Raw genomic sequence first — 16,155 nt, 5'->3', positions numbered from 1 at the left:
ACCAACTAATAAACGGCAAAAGTATGATAAGAAAAATAAGAGTATGATAGTGAGTGTAAACAAAATGAAAGAGCGAGTGTTGTATGGAGATTCTTTAGTAAGAGATGTGATAGATGAGAGTTTGACGAAATCGTACCAACCTGTTGTGAAAGTTAAGGATGTAAGCGAGTCGATTAGAATTCAAAAGTAGAGGGTGAAAGAATTGATAGTAGTAGTAGCAGGAAAGAATGATTTGAAAGGAGACAAAATGGCTATGAGAGAGGATTTGAAGGAATTACTTGAGGTAGCAAAAGAGAAGAGAGAGTTAGGATGGTGAGTCTGTTTCTGCGGTATAACAGTGAAGAGTATAGAAGGAGGGCCAAAATTGCTAATGACTTTATGTGCAGATTATGCAGGAGGAGTGGTATGGAATTTGTGGATGTGTGGACTGAATTCGATGGACGAAAGATTTATATAAGATGGATGGTTTACATTTGAATGGATTTGGTGTATGGAGACTTCAAAAGGCATTGTTGAATGAAGTAGATGTGTGGAATCAGGGAAACTAGAGTTATTAAGAGGGGGGTGGGAAGAAGTAGATATACAGACTTTAGTGTATATCTACTTCTTTGAGACAGTTGAGACAGTTGAGTGTATGAAAGTGTGTAATATGCCCGAGCGAGTACGAAGGACAACAAATCAGAATGGGATAGTTAGTACATCAAAATAGGGATGGGACAAATGGGCTTCTGCAATTCATGTATACTAATGCCAGAAGTATTAGGAACAAGTTATTGGCATTAGTGAAACATGGCTGACAGAAGATGATATAGCTAGTGAGATTGAATGTGAGGGGTATGGTGTGTTCAGGAGTGACAGGGAGAATAAAATGGGGGGAGGAGTGTTATTGATGATAGCTGATAAGCTGCAGCCAAGGAGAATAGAAGTGGAACTGCAGGATAGAGAAAATAGCACATTTGAGACTATCTGGTGTGAGATTGAGACTAGCAGAACAAAATATACAGTTGTGTGCTACTATAGACCAGGTGATGGAATAGATGGTGGAGATGGTATGCATAAGCAAATAGATGCAATGAGTGGAAGTAGGGTAATTATTATGGGGATTTCAACTATGGTAACATTGATTGGAAGGAGGAGAGGACACATGGGAGGAAGGAATTGGATTTTATGTGGTTATTAAGGGATAACTATCTGTGACAGCATGTAATGAAAAATACTAGAGGTCAGAGAGTGCTTGACCTAGTAACTGCTTCTGAGAATTTGGCTGTAACAAATATGACCATTTTGTCACCAATTGGTGAAAGTGATCATAGGGTCTTGACTTGGGAGGTGGCTAAAGGTGTGGAATTTACAATTAAGACAGGGTACATGTGGAATTATCGGGCTGGTAAGTATGACAAGCTTAGGAGTTTGATTGGTTCAGTGCCATGGCATGTAAAACTGCAAGGACTGGATGTTGATAGTTCATGGGAGGCAGTTAAGAAGTGTTTGTAGGAGGCAATGACTGACTGTATACCTAGAGTTTGAATAATAAATCAAGTAGGGGTTAAATGGATGAATAACACCATTAAGCTTGAGCTGCAAAAAAAGAAACAATTGTGGAGGGAATTTAAGGAGAAAGGTGACTGGCAGGCACATGAACGGTATAAAGCTCAGGCCAGAAGGTTAACGAGTGTGGTAAGAAAAGCAAAAGCAGATTATGAAAGAAGATTAGCCATGCAGGTTAAAGAGAATCCCAAACAGTTTTTTCGATATGTTGGAAGTAAAAGAAAAATTTTATGGCAGAATGATTTTAAAGAATGCCGATGGTAGGGAGGTAACCAAATCAGTTGATATAGTGGAATTACTGAGTGAGCACTTTGCAAGAGTATATCATCCAGGTGGCGACATTGCAGGAATGAATGAATGAACCAATATCTTATACGGGAATTGTGGTGAATGAAGTGGAGGTGAATAGTATATTACAAAACCTCAATGTCAATACGTCTGTGGGATTGGATGGTATACCTGCACGTGAAAATTGGCCATGCAGGCTAAAGAGAATCCCAAACAGTTTTTTTCAATATGTTGCAAGTAAAAGGAAAAATGTTCATGGCAGAATGATTTTAAAAAATGCTGAGGGCAGGGTGGTAACCGAATCAGTCGATATAGTGGAATTACTGAGTGAGCACTTTGCAAGAGTATATCATCCAGGTGGAATTGTGATGGATGAAGTAGAGGTAACTAGTCTATTACAGAACCTCAATGTCAATGCATCTGTGGGATTGGATGGCATACCAGCTCGTATCGTACATGAAGCAGCTAAAGAATTGTTAGTGTCCTTGACCATTTTGTTTAATTTGAGTCTCGGATCTGGGTTAGTCCCGAGGGGGTGGAAAAAGGGGAAAATAGTTCCACTGCATAAAGGACGTTTCAAGACTGCTGTTGTAAATTACTGACCGGTCAGCATATCAAGAATCGTTGTCAAGGTCTTGGAGAAAATAGTCGAGGAAAATACAGGATTGGATTGATGAAAATGGGATACTGTATGGGGGACAGCATGGTTTTATGAAGAGTAGATCATGCCTCAGTAACTTGCTCACGTTTTATAACACAGTGACGGCTGAACTGGATTAGGGTAATGGGTTTACAGTGATTCTACTGGACCTTGCTAAGGCCTTTGACAGTATACCACATGGAATTTTAATCAGTAAACTGCAGCATATGGGGATGGATATAGGGTTGGTGAGATGGATAGGAGGGTGGTTGATGGAGAGATATCAGAGATTGGTTTATTCAGGAGTAGAGTCCAAAAGACAGCCTGTGACTAGTGGTGTACCGCAGGGTTCTGTTCTTGGACCACTGCTGTTCAATTTGTTCATTAACGATATAGGAAAGGATCTGAGAGGAACTGTTCATTTATTTGCTGATGATGGAATAGTGAGTGCACAGGATGTCAAAATTTTGCAGGATGATTTGGATAGTTTGGAGGACTGGGCTAAGGAGAATGGATGTCAATTTAATGTGGCAAAATGTGAGGTTATGCATTTTGGGGTGAAAAGATTAGCAGCAGTATATCACATTGGTGGAACTGTACTCCAGGAGGTTGACAAGGCCAGGGATTTGGGAGTGTTGGTGGATAGGGAGTTGAAGTTTAGAAGGCACATTGCAAAAATGGCTAAATCAGCTCATCAAATCACTTGGTTGCTGAAGAATACTTTGACGAGCAGAGATAAGCAAGTAATTGTTCCTCTGTATTGAGTCTTGATAAGACTCCATCTTGATTGCTGTGCCCAGATCTGGTCATATAGAGATGGGGAGGAGGTTGAGAGGATCCAGAGGCAAGTGACCAAGATGATAGCAGGTCTATGGAATGAACCTTATGAGAGCAGGTTGAAGATTTATGGGTTGCAGAAATTGGTTGATAGGTATAAAAGGGGTGATATGATTGTGACATTGAAATTACTGAAGGGTTTCTATAAGATTAATTCAGAAGATATTTTTGAGAATAGGACTGGTGGTGGGATGACTACGGGCCATACATGGAAGCTGGGCAAGAGTGTAGTTAGCAAGGGTGTTAGAGCTAGGTTTTTTACTTGGAGAGTGGTGAATGAGTGGAATAAGAGCTGTCACAGTCTGTTGTGATTCCCAGTCTTTCTTATTCTGTTTATGCCATGTCAATCGGCTACCTTCCTTGCCTGTTTTCTCTTGTGGTCCTTTTTTTTTCATGTACTGCTTATGACATCCTCTTCCCCTTTCCTGCCAAAATCTGGTTTTAACTGGTTTAGTTTATATTCAACTGGCTTTGTGCATTCTATACAATAACACGTGCTAAGGCATGCGCTAGCTAAAAATAACATAATTTTTCATAGCAACCAATCAAGTGTTATATTAAGGAATTTCCTGGATACATTAAAATTGCACATGTTACAGTTTTGAACATTATATTAAAGGAATTAAATTCACAAAATAAATAGTATTTTAACACACAGCTTTTCATAACTGTAGTTTATTCCAAAATTGTATAAATAAATAAATATTGATTAACATAACTCGAAAGAAATTACATAAATAGCATATTATGAGCATGAGACTATTAGTTAAAAAAAAAAAAAAAATTTTGCTCAGGGAATGGTAGATTATGTTGGACTCTGAATGAATTATTAATAATTTCAATTTCTCTTCATTCGAATCCAACACAAGGGAGTGGAAGGAGGGTAAAATTGTTCCACTGCATAAAGGCAGTGATAAGACTGTAGCTACAGCCTTATAGGCCGATCTGTATATATCTGGAGTTGTGGTGAACTACTCAGCTCAGGATACAGAAATGGGTTGATAACAGCAGTAGAAATGCATATACAGTGGTGTACTTGAATTTTGCAAAGACTTTTGATAGACTGCCACATGACAAGCTCTTAAATAAATTGAAACAGGTGGGATTGGATAACAGACTTTTGTGTTGGATCAGTGACTGGCTGTCAGATAGGTATCAGAAAGTTGTTTATGGGGGTGCAGTATCTCGAAAGAGAAAGGTCAGTTTTGGGGCCATTGTTGTTGTTCAATTTGTATGATAATGATATTGGGTTGGGTTTAACTAGTGATATCCAGCTTTTTGGGGATGATGCAAAACTGGGGAGAGCAATGCACAGTCAAGCTGATGTTAATGCCCTACAAGAGGACTTGAATAGATTGCATGAATGGGCAGGTAAGTGGAACTGTCAGTTCAATGTTGCCAAGCGTAAGGTTTTGGGATATGGTAAGCAACGATGGGATGCAAAGTATACACTTACTTGGTGGGAAAACTTTAACAGAAGTAGAGGAGATGAGAGATCTAGGAGTGATGGTGGCTATAAATACCCGCAAGGATCTGAAATTCAGGGGCCACATTGTACAAGTTGTGAAGACATCACATCGAATAATGGCAATGATGCGGAGAACTCTGACATGCAGAAATAGAGAGGTTATGATTCAGTATAAGGCCTTAATCGGGCCTCATATGGATTATTGTGCACAGATTTGGTCACCAGGTTTTCATGGTGACGAGGATATGTTGGAAAGGGTACAGAGAAGATTCACAAAGGTAGTCAGTGGTATTTGCAATATGGAGTACGAGGACAGATTGAGAGAATGTAAGTTGCAGAGCCTCATGAATAGGAGGAAGAGGGGGGGGGGATATGATTGAGACATATAAGTTGGTTAGGGGTTGTTATCAGGTAGACATGGAAGAGATTTTTCATAGAATGGGAGAGGAGAGTAGAACAAGAGGCCATTGCTGGAAACTGTATGAGGATGGTGTGAGCAAAGGAGTGAGAAGCAGGTTCTTTGCATGGAGGGTGATTGGTGAGTGAAATGCATTGCCTGAGTGTGTTGTGGACACATTGAATCGGTTTAAGACGCGGCTGGATGAGCATTGTATGCAATAGTGAGTACCTCCCACAATGCATCTCTGACTCCATGTAGGTCAAATGTTGTTAATAATAATAATAATAATAATTTATGTGAAGCCAACAGCCTTTGTATATTTTTTATCTATGTGTATATATTATTATTATTACATGACACTTCCAGGGAGTCCAAGGACTCATCGAGGGAGGGCATCTATTCTACAACTCTCTGTCTCCACCAACCGCAACTACCATCATCATCTACACCAATGCCACCTACTGCCCATAACCACCACTAGATTTTCACAGATAATCACAAACATCCATGCTCATGACGGGATTCGAACCTGTAGCCTTTTGGCTGGAGAGTGGATATGCTAACCGCTCGGCTAAACAAGCTGGCATGTGTGTGTGTATATATATATACACACATGCATACATACAGGTTAGGTTGCATGTCAGCCAACTTCTCTATAGAGCACTATGTAATGGTACTAATTTTTATGGCTATTTTGCCTATTTGTTAGCGTACCCTTTTTATAATGTCATTGGATTTTTCCTCGGTTTTTAGGGCCAACTACCATACATCCAGAACACATACAAAGTACAAATACATTTTTAAACACACCAACTATAAGTTAATGTTTACACAAAACCAAAAATTGGCAACACTTCTAAAAACCTACAAAATCTCACACATACAAAGAAATACTAGAACACTACAATGTATTTTACAAATCTCCTTGCCAACAAGAATGTGATGCCACCTACAGATTCTTGTTGGCAAGACTACAGTAACACTTCCATGACTGCAACATACCAATTCCAGAATATTTAAACAATAAAAACCTAATAACGAAAAGAAAAACAGAATACAAAATACAGGAAAAACAGAAATAGCATTCCACACTCTTGAACAGAAGCATACTCCACAAATCGACAAAGCCATAATAATAGACATACAGGAAAATGAAACGATAGCCATAAAATGTGACAAAAACTCAATAAACATCCACCGCCCCTATATAATCTCGAAGAGCTCCAAAACATAAAAATTAGGTCACAACTCTGACCAATAGAAAACAACACAGATACACCCAAGACAAAACCACCAAGCCGACATGACATAACCTCCACTTTTCTCACAAGCTCCGAAGATGGTGCACTGTTGAAACGGCTCACCCCCTATTATTCCTACCCCTAATCTTGTTTCATCATAGTCTGTCCTCCTTTCCCCAAAAAATTTCTATCTTTCACCTTCTTCCCAAAGAATTCACCACCCACCCTTAAAACCTGTGTTTTAAACTTCACATACCTTGTGCCTAACCTTCAATTCTCCCACATCTCTCTATCTCAACAATTGCACTCCCCCCCTTCCTTTGAGTCATACTTCAGTAATATCACCATATGCTAGGTGCCGCTCAATAAGATGACAATTGGAAACATCCTATAATGGTATGTCCAAAATTATTCCTTCCTTATATTCTTCATATATCTATATCTTTAAAACATCAATAATGCCCTAAAAATTGAGTAAAACACCAATGATAAGGGGTACTCCTAAACAAAAATAGGCAAAATAGTCATAAAAATTAATATATATTTAGAAGAGTAACATGGAAATTTTCCAGAAATAATACCTATGTTATAGTACTTCAATTATCCAAACTCGCCATTCTGATAATTGAAGGGTCAGTAATACATATTGTGTGTGTTTATTTATTCTTCACATGAGAGGTACAAGAATTTGTAGCACATTGGTGGTGTGTGGGGTGCAGATAAGGATTCACAAGAAAAAATCTATTGATATTCTTCTTGAAGAGTTGGAGTTGTAATTGTTGGGAAACATGTTATGCAGATGGCTGCTCCAGAGGACAGAAGAAGATGGATAAACGAGAAAGAGGAGAAGCAGTTTGTTTTTGCAGTTTTACTGAAAAGGGATGTTGGACAGCTGGAGCTTTTGTTTTAACAGTTCCAGCAGAAAGCATAGGAACGATTTTGTTTAATGCAATGACCATAGAACTATCTGTAGAAGAAACAGAGCTGAAATAGAACATCTGTGAGATAGATATATACTATATTTTTTTACTATCATTTTTGAATGTAGATATATGTTGAAGTGAGTCTGTGAGAGATCATTTATGAGCCCAATTGCTTTCCTCTGAACAGCATCAAGAATTTTAGGGAGGTTTTTAGGTGCACAACCCCAGATGTGTGACCAGCATTCTAAAGATGGGTGGATTTGGCATTTGTATGGAATTACTAGCTGGATAGGTGTAAAATAACAATCTTGAATGGAAAAGCAACTAGTTTTTCAGAGAATGAGGAAGCTATTGATGTGTTTTTTTATGGCAGGAGAGGCTGGAGGCAAATCTCAGTCCAAGGAGATAGATGCGATTCTATCTGGTGATTTGCATATTACTCAAGGTAAGGGAAAGTGAGTTGGCATTACTTTTTTGAAAGTTCAGGACTGCATTGAAGGTGACTAGGTTATCTTTACCCCACTGAAGGATGGTATAGAGATCAGGATTTAATGCGTTGTTGTAGATGATCTCGAAGTTTAGGATATCTGAGAACTACATGGTTTGTTGAAAGAGTAAGATGAATGAGACAAGCTGTAGATAGAATTGGTGGTGATTGAGAGTAGGTCTTTTATGTATAGGTGTAAGAGGGTAGGTGATAGAATGGAGCCCTGAGGCACTCCTGTATATGTTGCAAAGCTTGAGGATGCCATCTGCCATGACATGCAGTGACTGGCTTTATTTTTGGGTGCTATAACAGTGGTATCATCTGGATGAAAGAGAGGGGAGTGCAGGTTGGCAGAAGTTGCATCCAGCAGCTTTTGAAAAGGACTAGTTGTGATGATGCTTTGTGCACAACTTTGTTTAACCAGAGAGAAAGCAGGCTATCCAATTACACAGAGTGGGAATGGCAGTTACAGCTGAAGGAAGAAGTTTGCTAAGCAGGCCTTGATGTGGAACACAATCAAAAGCCTTAGAAATGTCAAGGGCAATACTGCATTTTCCTCTGAACCTTTCCACAGCATGTGATTATTGGTGAGTGATGTAGGCTAAGAGATAAGAGATCTAGTTTGGCAGAATTCTGTACCAGTGTCAGTGATTAACTGGTTGGCCTCTAGGTGGTGGTGAAGTTGACTATTGATTACTTTCTCCATTAATTTGGAGAGGACAGGTTATAGATATTGGTTGTTAGCTGGGCAGTAGGCTGTATCTCTCTCTTTTTTTTTTTTTTTTTTTTGAGTAGTTTGGATATATGCTTGCTTCCGTGTGATGGAATAAGTGCCAGCTGAGTATAGAAGAGATGATAAATAACAGGTGTTAGCTCTTGAGCACAGTTTGAGTACAATTGGAGAGATGTCATTGGGACCAGAAGACTTAGTGTTCAGGTTATTTAGTACTCTTGTTATGCCTTTTTTTTTTTTTTTGCTGAAAAATGACAAGTAGCATATGGTGCTTTATTCCTAGCATGGAAAAAGGTGATTTGTTGCCTTTTATGTCTATTCAGGAGTTGGAGGTAAAGAGTGATACTAGGTGATCAGCTTTATCTTTGAGTGCTGTAACAGTGTGCCATCTGAATGAAAGAGAGGGAAGTGCTGGTTGGCAGAAGTTGTATTTGATGACGTTTGTAAGAGACCAGAAGGTAGGCTAGCTGTGAAGATACTTTGTGCACAAACAAACTTTACAAAAATTCAGATATTTGCAAATGTTATAATGCTGTTTGATGTTAAATCCTCTTTCAATGATTTAAATCTTTCTTGAAATGTAGTCCTCTATATTACACCTCTATTATCCATGTCTAGAATAATGGTTGATTGACACAAACCTGGGATTCAATGGCATGAGTTTTGAAGCCCACGCATCATATTGTCAGTATGATGAGGAAGGTCCAGAAATGATACAATATCGAGACACTCAGCTTGTTGGACAGGTAGAGGAGAAGAGATATCATTGAAACTTATAAGTTGGTGATGGAGTTTTACCAGATTAATATAGAAGGAAATTATTAATGAAATGGAGGGGAAGAGCAAGTCATAATCTTTGGAAGTTGTATAAGATTATTATTAATAGAACACGTAAGACCACAGTAATAACTTTTAATTAATAAAGGTACAGATATTTCATACAAACTGGAACCTATAGGTAGAATTTTGAAAAAGTATCACTTGATTCCCACGTATGTTCCTATTAAAAAAAAATTTCCTCTTTATTGCCTTCTACAAAGGATAAACTCTCATATCTATCTTTGGCTGGCGTTTACCAAATACCATGTGAATGCGCTGTTTCTTATTTTGGACAAACTGGCCGTTCTGTAGAAAAAACAATTAAGGAACATCAATATTATATTGAATATAACAAACCTCAGAAGTCTGGTCTAGCACAACACAGTATTAACACTACTCATAATATCCAGTGGGATGAAGCTATTCTCCTCCATAGATTCAGGTTCAAATATGAACACCTTTTTAAAGAAAGTTGTGAAGCTATTTTACACCGACTGAATTTAAATCGAATGATTGTTGCTCTCTCTCTCAAAGATCTGGGAGACTTTTATTTTATGTAATCAATAAAAAACCACTAAATATCATGGGTTATGTGTTGCACTTTCCACTGCACTTTCCACCTGGAAAGTGCAACACATAACCCATGAACACATAAACGCTTGGACTCGCCAAACTTTATACAGTTTCTATATTCAGCTGTGAAACAATATGGGATGTAATATCCCTTAATTTAAATAATAAAAAACCAATTATTTTAAACATTAATTATTATTTTTCTATCATTTCCTAGCACGCGGCAACAATTGTATTTTAATAGGTGATACTTGTATTCCATTCATATAACTGGTTGTGTGACACTGAAGATGTACTATTAGTTTTAGTATGAAATATCTGTACCTTTATTAATTAAAAGTTATTACTGTGGTCTTACGTGTTCTATTAATAATTATACTATGCCACATTAAATTAAAAAATTAAAAAATAAATTGTATAAGAGTATAATGAATAAGGGAAGTGAGAAGCAAATAGAGAAATAAGAGTATTAGGTAATGGAGTGCATCGTTATGAATGGAGGGTACAGTATTATCAGAATGCTGGCTGGTTGATTGATTTGAAACCTCCTATGTGTGTGTTAATACTAAAATCATGTGGCATTTCTATCATCTAAGTGAAAAAATGTATTAAAAATAATTCAGTCAGATAACTAGATTTTAATAGTTATCAAAAGATCTCAGATTGGCCGCATGTTATGCATTAGGAAAACATTTGCCAGCTGCATAAAATTTGGACTGAAAGGGAGGGATGCATGTTGGTTGAAAGAGTCTGACCACTGGCATACAACATTTATTGGGCCATATCTGGATTACATTGCAATAAAGTCTTGAAATTCTGGGACTGAAAAAAAAGAAAGAAAGAAAAAAAAAGCAGAAATAACATCAGAGATGAGGTATCACGATCAAAGAATGAGAATGTTGAGGAAATGTGAATACACCGGATTTGCAAATAGTAATGGTGTTATGATTGGCTCAGTGGATAGCATAGCAATTCTTATAAGCAGGATATGGATTTGAATCCCACTACTACAGGTGCATGTAAATGATAAGTGTATTAATAAATGATAAATGATATTAAAGTATAAGATAAATGATATTAAATCTTTAATATCTACATAAGGGGGAAACTTATTAACCTTAGTCCACTTGTGGTACTAGATGTAGTGTAGGTTTCCAACCTTTCATGGGTGGGATTCACATTAAAAAAGGATAAAGAATAACTAGATCATGATTGAAATTACCAATTATATATTTGATTTAATCCTTTATCCAAGTGTAAGCAAACAAAGTTTGCACCTGAAGTATTTTCAGGACTGGGGAAGCTCGTGGTAAAGGTGGAATAAATTCTGATCACTTACCTTAATATCATCCATAATGCAAAGCACATCTCCTTGTGGATATGTATAATGCTATGCAGTAAGGGAAGGACCACTACCTAGACCGGTTTCGACCTTGATTGAGGTCTCATCAGTGGGAGCCACACCCACAGGTGGTGATACTAAGGTGGAAGTAATGGAGAAGTCATATTTACTTATTTCGAGTTGCCAAAGGTCACACTTTATTATTAAAATTCTCTGGATTAGAGATAAGGTTATGGAAGTATTTTTGCTTAGCTATGCTAATAATTATATATTGTGTTTTTATTCTTTATCCAAGTGTAAGCAAACAAAGTTTGCACCTGAAGTATTTTCCTGGAGAATTTTAATAATAAGGTGTTGACACCTTTTGGCAACTGGTATATGGTGATATAACTTCTGCATTACTTCCACCTTAGTATCACCACCCTCTGGGTTTGGCTCCTACTGATGAGACTTCAATAAAGGTTGAAACCGGTCTGGGTAGTGGCCCTTCCCTTAATGCATAGCATTATACTATCCGCAAGGAGATGTGCTTTGCATTATGGGAGATATTAAGGTAAGTGATCAGAACTTATTCCACTTTAACCACGAGTTGTTCCATTCCTGAAAATACTTCAGGTGCAAACATTGTTTGCTTGCATTTGGATAAAGGATTAAATCAAATATAAAATTGGTAGCATAGCCAAGTGAAAAAAACTTCCATCAACATTGAAATTAGTTTAAGGCATATTTTATTTTCTTTTTATTATTATTATTTTTCCTTAATCAGTCTTACACATGAGATGTTGCAGAAACTTAGTACATTAGGCTAGGGTATGCAGGCGTAAGAGAGAAAGAACATGTTGATATTCTAAAATAAAGAGCCAAAAGGCTTCAGTTCGACGATACAAAAATTATAATAATTTTTATAATTTTTTAGATCCAGCATTATTTCGATGCTGAATGTAGAAACTGAAAGTTTTGTAAAAATAAGTTGACCAGAGTGCTTACAGGAATACACCAGCCGACATTTACGAGTGGTAAAGTTTCACTGGCCTGGCGGCTTAAGATTTCTGCCTAATCTCTGAAGAGAACCAACCAGTTCGAAACAGCTGCCAGGCCAGTGAAATCTTATCAGAAAATGGACCAAATTAGAAAACGAATATATGAATGAATGTGCAGTGCATGTTTTCTAAAGTGGTCTGCACTAAATGCCGGTGGATTTATTCCCGTAAGCTCTCTGATCAACTTATTTTTATGAAACTTTCATAGTTTCTACATTCGGCTTTGAAATAATGATGGATTTAATATCCACTTGATTTTTATAATGTTAATATTCTTTTTATATAGCTGAAGTGTTAGTTTGCAGTCCTTAGGTAACATTTGTTGAGGAAAATCAAGGCAAAGTCAGATTTCCTGTTGATGTAAGACTGGTGTTCTTATATTCTCTTTTCTCATGGGTATCAAATTGAAGGAACTGCCATGGGAAGTTCTCTCTCTCTCTCTCTCTCTTTTTCTTTCTTTCTTTCTTTCTTTCTTTCTTTCCGGCTTCTATTTGGAACATTTAGAAGACATTCATACACATTGAAGGAACTGCCATGGGAAGTCCACTCTCTCTCTCTTGCTCTTTCCAGCTTCTATTTGGAACATTTAGAAGACATTCATACACTTTCAGCCTTCATTTTGGGTTTGCTCTATAGACAATGTGTTTGCGATCTGGCCCTATAATGAAGAAACATTATCTACCTACCTTTTTATCTAACATAAATAATCTATGAATTAATTTTAGTATAGAAATTAATTTTACTAAAGAAATAGACAACAAATTATCCTTCTTGGATATCCTACTCCTCCGTTCATCATCATGTGAACGAATTTCTTTAGTTTATTGAAAATCTACTTTCGTTGGACATTGCATTCAGCAGCAATCTGCTCACCGATGAAGTAAGGTTGGAATTATCAAAGAAGATTGGAATTATCAAAACTTTATTATGACATGCTCACACTTTGGTGCACAAATTTCAAAAGTTTTACAGTAAGAACTTTTAAATATCAAACGATATATATGCAGCTCAGTGGCTTTTCAGAGCATACCATACAGTCTTTGATTCCTATAATCCTCACTCAAATAACAAGGAAACAGTACATAGAGTCCTTATCCCATGCATTTCTGGCATCTCAGAACAAATTTCTAGAATTCTTAAGTAGTATCATCCAGTGGCTACATTTATTCCTGTCAACAAGCTATCATCATGGTTTTCATCTTCTCAAAATAAACATTTCTTAATTGCCAAAAGGTGTCAACACCTTATTATTAATAAAATGCTCTTTATGGTATCCACCAAGTTCCTTCTGACTTTCACCTTTCTCACTTCTGACAAACTGGATGTTCAGGGAAAAGCTAATACATGAAATTGATGTACACATTTCAGACCACAATATCCTGTGGTCTGAAATGTGCTTACTCAATCATTGTCACTAGAAATTTGAATGTTTATTTAAATAACACATTGAAGCCTTACTTCATCGTCTGAACGTGAATCAGAACAACTGTCTCTCTCACTATCTGACATATGGGAGAGTCTTATTCTAATCACAGATCATTAAAGTTTTTTTTAAAATTAATAATACTGTATAATTAATAATTTTTATGTATAACGTCACATGGCTCTCACTGTTTCAAATCAATCCATTGTTCACGCTCTATTTTGTAATCGACTAATGTTGCCACTGATGGCCTTTCAGGCTGAATTTATATGGCCTTTGAATAAATATTATTTACTTCTTTCTTTGTGTTATTGTGTGAATTGAAGTAATCTGTCCATGGAAAAGGAGGATAGAAAGCATGATCATCTCATATTTGGCACTATGGTAATTCCAGAGGAAATGAAGCTGAGAATTACTCTTGATGCTGGTTTTTTATATATTCTGAAATTTTATTAGAAAATACTGTGCTTTTAAGCTGTGAGGTGTAATTTGTACATTGTTTATGAATCACGTCTTAAATTTATCGTAGCCATTTGTTCATTTTCTTTTTTTTAATTTCTAGAGATCTGTATTAGCTACAAAACAAAAAAATGCCTAGAAGCTCTAAAGTCAAGGCTGATAATAAAGGAAATGGATATAAAAAAGGAAAAACTGGGTCAAAGAATATTAATAGAAATGCAGAAATTTTCCCCATAAAGCATGAAATGATAATTGACAATTCTTATCCTAAGATAAAACAAGAAATGCTGACTGAGAAGAATACAGAAGCAGCTACATTTGACAAAAATAGTGAAGCATCATTTGTGGTAAACTCCACTGAAAATACTTTTACAAAACAAGAAGACTGTATAGAAAGCAAAGATGAGAAAACAGAAAGAAAAGTTAACCACAAGATATTAAGAAAGCGGAAAACCTCAAAATCCAAAGTTCTTGTTGGTGGGTGGGAAGGATCAGAATTAAAAAAGACAAACCAGGAAATGACTGTATCAGACATAGATCACAATACTAATGTAGTAAAAACAATAAAAGATAAAACAGTAAAAAGAGCTCTTACAAATGAACTCAGGAAAATTAACAAAAATCAAAGTTCTGTAATTAAGAAGAAAATAAGTAAAAATGAAGTTACAGCAAAAGAGAGTGACATTATGGATAATGAAATATTTCCCTTCCAGACAACTGAAGTAGAAATGAAAAGTGAGAATGTAGATTTAGTAGTAGGTAGAGTATTGAGAAGTAGGAAAGCAAAAGTAAAAGGCAATGAAAACATAGATAGTATAGTAATAAATGCTGAAGGTAGTAGAGAGAAGAATAAAACAATAAAATCTGATAGTTTATTAAAACCTAGTTCTTCATTGGTCATATTAAATGAATCAACTCTTAGGCCACTATCTACTGGTAAAAAATATATTGGAGCACATGTATCTATAAATGGTAAGTACTGATTTATCATCATTGCTTATAATTGACATTTTTAAGAAGTGACTAAATTTGGTATATGATGTTCATTAGACACTTCATATTAACCCTAGACAGACAAGCATATTGTAAACAAGATAACACTAAGTACATGATTTTCACCTAGTATCATCATTTCAATTGGAATCTAATTATTGTGCAGAATGTTATTATTATTTTTCTTGTTGTTCTATAATGAAGATGTCGCATTTTTAAATTGTTACCATCATAGGTAGTTTTGCAGTTTTATGTTTTGTATTAGGATATATTGTATTACTCGGTCTCTTCATGTCTGAGAACTTGTGACCGTAATCACAATGTCTCTCCATTTCTTTCTGTCTTTTGTTGCAGCAGTGGCCAACTCTAGAGTAAGTCCAGTGATCTTTTTAATCTGGTCCAACCATCTTAGTCTTATGTGTGGCTTTTACTTGTCCTTCCACTTTGCCCTGGATGATAATTTTTTCGAGGTCATTTTCACATCCTGAAATGTGACCGAAATATTTGAGAATTCTTTCATTTTCAATGTCACATAGCCAACTCTTGATTTTTAGTTGACTTATTATACTCCCATTAGCCCTTTTGTCCATCCAGGAGGTTCTCAATATCTTCCAGTACCACATCTCGAAGCTATTTATCTTGTCTGTATCTTTTTCGTCAAGGGTCCAAGATTCAGCACCATAAATGAAAATCGAAAACACCAAGCTATTGACCAGTCTTCATTTAGTGGTAATAGAAATGTTTCTGTCTTTCCATATTTTCTGCAATTGCACCATTGCTGATCTTGCCATGGTAATTCTTCTTTTAATTTCTGGTTTACATCTACTTTTGGTGCTTATTAGAGCTCTGAGGTAAATTAATTCATCCACCTTCTCAAAGTCAATGTTGAGGGTGAAATTGTCATTTTCATTTATGCCCAGGTATTTTGTTTTATCATATTT

The 16,155-nt window shown here is 36.4% G+C and overlaps 1 protein-coding gene across 1 annotated transcript in view; it reads left to right on the top strand.

The window, feature by feature from the left end:
* Positions 1-16,155, top strand: part of LOC150098056 (uncharacterized) — a 114,659-nt gene that overhangs the window by 13,592 nt on the left and 84,912 nt on the right. The window contains exon 2 of the mRNA XM_090406350.1: positions 14,325-15,193. Coding sequence (XP_090262476.1) covers positions 14,353-15,193 — 841 coding nt within the window. The 5' untranslated portion in view covers positions 14,325-14,352. The remainder of the gene's footprint in view (positions 1-14,324; positions 15,194-16,155) is intronic.

The sequence above is a fragment of the Typopeltis vanoorti genome, chromosome 16 (genome assembly GCF_054136105.1).
Source record: "Typopeltis vanoorti isolate ZY-2024b chromosome 16, IOZ_Tvanoo_1.0, whole genome shotgun sequence".
NCBI classification, from domain to species: Eukaryota; Metazoa; Arthropoda; class Arachnida; order Uropygi; family Thelyphonidae; genus Typopeltis; species Typopeltis vanoorti.
Note: the sequence above shows the minus strand (reverse complement) of the source record. Positions and strands in the feature narration are given on the sequence as shown.